This window comes from Quercus robur, chromosome 9 (genome assembly GCF_932294415.1).
Source record: "Quercus robur chromosome 9, dhQueRobu3.1, whole genome shotgun sequence".
Taxonomy (NCBI): Eukaryota; Viridiplantae; Streptophyta; class Magnoliopsida; order Fagales; family Fagaceae; genus Quercus; species Quercus robur.
In genome coordinates this window covers 53,327,545-53,334,360 of record NC_065542.1, presented here as the reverse complement: position 1 = coordinate 53,334,360, position 6,816 = coordinate 53,327,545, and the positions used below count along the sequence as shown (strand labels likewise).

The 6,816-nt window shown below is 40.3% G+C and overlaps 1 protein-coding gene across 1 annotated transcript; it reads left to right on the top strand.

Annotated features, from left to right (window-relative positions):
* The first annotated feature begins 5,282 nt into the window (after positions 1-5,282).
* LOC126701204 (uncharacterized) lies at positions 5,283-6,029 on the top strand. Its single transcript, XM_050399318.1, has 2 exons — positions 5,283-5,409; positions 5,491-6,029. The coding sequence occupies exons 1-2, from the start codon at positions 5,283-5,285 to the stop codon at positions 6,027-6,029; spliced, it is 666 nt and encodes a 221-aa protein (XP_050255275.1).
* Positions 6,030-6,816: the final 787 nt, after the last annotated feature.

Below are 6,816 nucleotides of genomic sequence, written 5' to 3'. Positions count from 1 at the left end.
ACAATCCTAGTCAACAAAAGACCAATTTTGAACCAAAATTTTTTAGCTTAATTCCATTTCTGTCTGTCAAATATTAGCATTGATACACCATATTGAATATGCTAGTATGGATGCGGAAGCAAAAGCATAACGTATAAAACACAATAACACACGAGGGTTACGTGGTTCAACCTAACGGCCTACATCCACGGACACTGGCGGAGCCAGAGGGGGGCGAGGGGGGGCACCTGCCCCCCCTGACTTCTCCTAAAAAATTTTAGTAATAGTAGTCTAAAGTTACATTCTGACATGGAGGAAAAAAAAAAATTGAAAAAAAGGACTTCTACTTGGTTGAAAGTTACCAACCAATTGCTTTTGTCTTGTCCTACTGCAACTTGCACCTATTTCACTATTTTTTATTTTTTATTTTATATCATTATTTACACCATTTTTAATATTTATAATACTTTTCACAGCATTTTATTCTTGAATGATGCTAAAGATATTACAAATTTTACTACTTATATCTTACAAATTGGCATGTCACCAATCACAAAAAATAATTTCTAACATTTATTCATTATATTTTTTAAGTAACACTAATCACATTCTTACTCCATCAGTTTATAAATTTTTTAGTAGCTATGAATTGGTTATTTTTGTTTATTTATTTTAATAATATGAAATATATTCATATTTGCTTACAACTGTTTATTTATTTTGTTATTATTGTTGGTTAATATTTTTTAGATTAATTTCACTTTTAATATCATCCTTTAATTTTGCTCCCTCTAGACTAAAATTCTACCTCCGCCACTGTCCACGAAGGAAACCCTAAAGGGCTACATCAATAATATATTAGAGTGTAGTACAAATTCTGTGTTACAATGAATCATAACATGTGTATATATAATAGACTAAACCCTAGACTAATAGACTTCTAGTACAAGTAGGAGACTTGCCTTGCACACAAAGTAGAATTAGGCTTGGGCCTATGCTAATGGGTTAATATATCTCTAACACCCCCTCTCAAACTGAAGATGGAAGCTTGATGAAATCTTGAGATTTGATAAGGTTGAGAAGATCCCTTAAGTGAAGTTTGGCTCTATGACGATAGTTTGAGGAAGGCAATGGTCTTGCAGTGTTGATGCAACTTCTAACGGTGGCTTGACTATACCGGAGAGTTTTGACGACAACAGTAGAAAGCCAAAGAAGATGAATGCAACGAAAAAAAAAACACCGAGGAAGACAAAGATTGCTCTTAAATATACCGTAAGGACAAAAAACTATGGCCATAGGAAGGTGGCTCTGATACCATGTCAAATATTAGCATTGATACACCATGTTGAATATGCTAGTATGGATGCAGAAGCGAAAGCACAACGTATAGAACACAATAACACACGAGGGTTACGTGGTTCAACCTAACGGCCTACATCCACGGAGGAAACCCTAAAGGGCTACATCAATAATATATTAGAGTGTAGTACAAATCCGGTGTTACAATGAATCATAACATGTGTATATATAATAGACTAAACCCTAGACTAATAGATTTCTAGTACAAGTAGAAGACTTGGCTTGCACACAAAATAGAATTAGGCTTGGGCCTATGCTAATGGGCTAATATATCTCTAACACTGTCTATATATAAAACAGATAGACAAAGGCACATAAAATAAAAAAAATAAAAAAAAATAAAGAGAAATTAATAATAAAAAAAACACACAAAGCATGAGAAACCCCAACCCCAACAATTTTTTATCAAAAAAAAAAAAAAGTAGCAGAGCAAACAAACAATCTAAAGGAAACCCATGAAATAGAATCTAAAACCATATATATTAACACCATTACCAGATAAAAATATAAAAAAGGATCAAACAATCTAAAACTCAAACTTCTTTCGTTAGGTTTTGATTTTGATGAAAGTAGAGATCCTAAAGGAGTGAGAGAAAGTGGAGATTAAAGACATATAGAGACCGATCAGAGAGAGAGAGAGAGAGAGAGAGAGAGAGAGAGAGAGAGAGAGAGAGAGAGAGAGAGAGAGAGACTCTAATTGAGAGGGTGACAACTGAGACAGAGAATGAGAGCGATAGCATGGAGGGTTTTCTGGTTTTGATTTTCTAAAGTTTCTTTAATTAAAAAAAATCCAGAAAACTATTAAAAAAATGTGAACATTTTCCCATTTATATTTGTTTACAAAATGATAACTGATAACTCATGACATTTTCACAATTATTTTTGTTTAGAGCATGAGAAGTGCTAAGTCCACGCCATTTTCACAATACTTTCACAACAAATCACACGTGGTAAGTTGTTATTAGTTCCAATTTGAATTTACAACTTAAATTAATTTTTTGCCCACTCATAATGACCAATAACAAAAAATTGGCATAGTATTTATTTTAGAACATTGGCATCAAGTATCCACGAAACACAAAAAAGCAGGCTTCATGTGATGTGTCAAATGCCAAATAAATTTGGCATTTGCTACAGTATAATTATGCTAATGAAACTGTACGGTAAAAATGTTAAAAATATTTCTTATTATTTTATTAAACTTCTCTCTCTCTCTCTCTCTCTCTCTCTCTTTGTTTGCTACTCTCTTCTCTCTTATTCTCTTTCTCTCTCAGTCTCTTCCTTAACCACCACCAATCTCACCCTCTTCCTTAGCCACACACCACCATCTTGGCCTCTTTTTCAGCCACATCGTCGATCTCACACTCTTCCTATTAATTTTTTTGGGCTACTGTTGTGGGTTTTTTTTTTTTTTTTTTTTTTGGGTTGTGGGTTGATTTTGATGGGTTGTGGTGGCTAATATTGGTGGGTTGCAATGGTCTTGGGGTTGGGTTGATTTTGGGGTTTGGTCATTGTGGCTTGTGGTGGTTGGTTGATTTTGGGTTATGGTTATGATGGTCGATGGTAGTTGGTTGATTTGGGTGGCGATGGGGATTCCAATTCAGTGGGGTGGATAGTGGGTATATTATTTTGAATTTGGGTTGAAGTATATGCACTTCTTCTAGGATGCAAATAACTTATTTCTAGATGGATGGTACTACATTATAGGCTTAATAATTATTAATACTCTGATGTTGTTTTGAACTTTTAGATGATGTGTTTTAAGTATTTGATGTTATTATTAACTTCCAAATTGTATGCTTAATATGTATTTTGAAGCTATGAGTTTGTATTAAATTTGTTGTTTATTAAATTCATAACAATATTAATCACATTCTTCTTTTTTGAAGCAAGTTAAATTGATTGAATATGTGTCAACCCAACCTATTTAATATTAAGCAAGTTGAAATAGGTCGTATTATATTCTTATCAACCCAACATGGCCCATTTATTACGAGTGTTAGGTGGGTCGTGTTGTGTCAATCGCTTCTTTAATAGGTCATGTTAAGGTTAAAGTGTCATGACACGATTATTAAATGGGTCGGGTTCGGGTTGAGCCATTTAGCCGAATACTTCTACCTCGGCATGTTAACTCGAATTGACACTCCTAATTTGCATAGTGTCTTGAATATGTTTTCCCTTTGGTTATATAATGGTTCAATACTTTATGTTTTTCCTTATAGAAGATGACTAGTTTATGTCCTGTAACCCAATGAACCGACTCATCCCATTTACCATGTCTAAGCTGCAAAATTAAATACCCATAATATAAATAATCAAAACTATCATTTTGTACGGCACCGAGGTGCCCAGACCCAATTGGGCCCTGGATTCAGGCCCAGTAGCACAACCCCATTTTTCAAATCTTTGCTTTATACTACCTTCATAAACTACAAGTTTAAATTCCGTCCCCTAACCGATGCTCGGCATAAATTTCCTGAACAACTAAGAAAGTCTAAAATCTAGACGTACCATAGGGTGCTCGGCAATTCCCAGGAAACATTGCTACCGGGCATATTAGCTTGAGTTGGAACCAAGTTCCAAAGCCATAATCTCAGCATTCCACTCTCACTTAAACACCCACTTACAACAGGTAATATTGAACCTTTAATTGCACTAATCATGGCAGTAATCATGACCTCCCCACTAACTTAGAGCTATAAATAGGAGAAGTTGGGGAAGAAAAATGGGTTCAGAAAAAAGAGGGAAAAACAGGGGTGAAGGAAAAAAGAAAAGAGAGAGAGAGAGAATATTACTTTGAGTCTCTATGCCGAAAACGACCCAAAGTAGGAAATCCTAAAACCCACTTCATAAATAAGTTGTGAGCTTAAGTGAAGTTAGACCCAATAATTTCATTTTCGGCGCACATAATTGGCGCCCACCGTGGGGCTATCCTACGAAGCTGTGGTTCGACTGAGACTCAAACATGGGAAATGTCCGAAGGGCGTTTGGGAGGCCACGCCGAGAGAGGATCGATAGAATCTTCTCGGGGCTCCACATAGTGGGAAAGAAGACAGAAAAGGTGTGAGGATGGGGAGCGTGTGCGAGGAGAAGAAGAATCTGGCCTGGAAGAAGGATTAGACCAGACTCACCGAACGATGTCGGGTACCTCAGGACACGGGCAGTGTGATGGTAGAGACCAAGAACTGGAGCAGTTGTGCTAACTGGTAAGGGATCTGGAGTTGGAAGCAAGGGGTTGGCGCCAGGGAAGGAACCGATACAACCGAGAAAGGAGGGATGATAGTGTGGGAAGTCGAGGCGAAGAGGGCTCTAGCCAGTCCGGTCCCCGACGATTCCAAGACCGGTCACTTTCCCGAGAATCACGCCGACACAGGAACCACTCGCGTTCCCGAGAGACGCGTCAGCACCGGAACCATTCACGGTCGCGTGGGTATGAAGACCAAGGTTCGAATTCCCCGGAGGAACAGCAAACCCACAATGCTACCATGGACGCCATGAGCCGGGCCTTAGGAAGAGCTGCTCGGTCACCATTCTCAAATGAAATTGAATAGGCCCCTATGCCGAGTTAGTTTACATGGCCACCATTTAATTCCTACGATGGGAAGACGGACCCTGTGAAGCATGTCAGTCATTATATCCACATGATGTCCTTGCATGCACACAATGATGCGTTGATGTGTAAGATATTCCCCTCTAGTCTTGGCTCCACGGCCTTAAGATGGTTCGATGGATTACGAAAAGGTTCCATTCGCAGCTTCACCGAGCTGATCCAAGAGTTCGGCACTCGATTTGTGACATGCAGCTGGGTGCTGCAACCGGTGGACGCGCTACTTTCCATAAAAATGAGGGTCGGCGAAACCCTTCGAAGTTATGCCAATTGATATTGGGAACTATACAATGAGATTGGTGGGAGCAATGAGAAGATTGCGGCAAGCACCTTCAAGATGGGGCTTCCCAAAGATTCCGAACTACGGGAGTTGCTGACGAAAAGACCTCCCGAGGATATGAGGCAACTTATGAGGCATATTGAGGAGTATAAGCGTCTCGAAGATGATCGACTACAGAATAAGGGTAAGGCCCCGTTGCTCGAACGATCTCAGCGGGGCATTATTCCTATAAGACCAAAAAAGGATTTCAGGATGTAGGAATCAGAAGCGCAAATTGAAGGATTGAATGTGGCGTTCAAAGAACCGGTGCACAAGATTCTAGATCGGATTAAGAACGAGTCGTTCTTCAGGTGGCCGAACAAGATGGGGGGCGATCTATCTCGGAGGAATCAAAACTTATACTGCACATACCACCGAGATAAAGGGCACACCACCAAGCAATGTTGGGTATTAGAAAATCATCTGGGACAACTAGTAAAGGCAGGGTATTTGAAAGAGTTCGTAGTGGATTCCGGAAACCGAGATGCCGGCCAGGGTGCTCAGCAGAAAGGGAATCCCTTCCCGCCACCGTTGGGAGTGATCGAGGTCATCCACGCTGCCCCGAGGAATGCGGCCACAATTAAGAGAGTACTAATAGTGGCCTGCGCGGAAGGACAATCACCCGAGAAAAGGATGAAAGTTGGTCAGCTGGTAATCTCTTTTTACGAGGAAGATCTAGAGGAGACGATCCAATCTCATGATGATGCGTTGGTAGTAACAGCACGGATAAGCGGCTTCTTGGTGAAAAGAGTGGTGATAGACTAGGGAAGCGGAGCTGATGTAATGTACCCAGATTTTTTCAAGGGGCTTAGATTAAAAAATCAGGACTTGATGAAATATGATACGCCGCTGATCTCATTCGACGGAAGAGTGGTAATCCCCGAAGGTCAAATTTCTCTCTTGGTGAATATGGAAGGCAAGGAAGTGATGGTGACCTTCATAGTAGTCAAATCGTTCTCGCCATACACGACAATCCTGGGAAGGCCGTGGATTCACGCAATGAAGGCTATTCCGTCCACCCTACACGTGAAAGTTAAATTTCCCACCGAGTATAGAGTAGTTGTGGTACGGGGAAACCAACAAGTGGCTAGGCAGTGTCTAGTCGCCGCAGTCAAGTGGAAAGGCGAGCAGGTTGGACAAAAGGAAACCACCGAAGGAGCAACTTCATAGCAATTACAGAAGCCCCGAGAAGAATCAGGGGCAGGTTGTGCCGAGGAGGTTTTGAAGGTTAAAATTTTTCCAGATACTGACAGGTATTTCCAAATAGGCACAAGCATGAATGACCGAGAGAAGGTAGAGATGTTGTTATTCCTTTTGCAGAATGTGTATGTCTTTGCATAGAGTCCGTACGAAGTGCCCGGCGTAGATCCTGAGTTCACTGTCCATAAGCTCAACGTGGACCCATCATTCCCCCCGAAAAAGCAAAGGCCGAGAAGAGCATCGAAGGAACATGTTGACGCGGTCAACTTGGAAGTCCAAAGGCTGAAGGAAGCAGTAGTGATAAGGGAAATATTCTTCCCGGAATGGTTAGCAAATACAGTGGTAGTGAAGA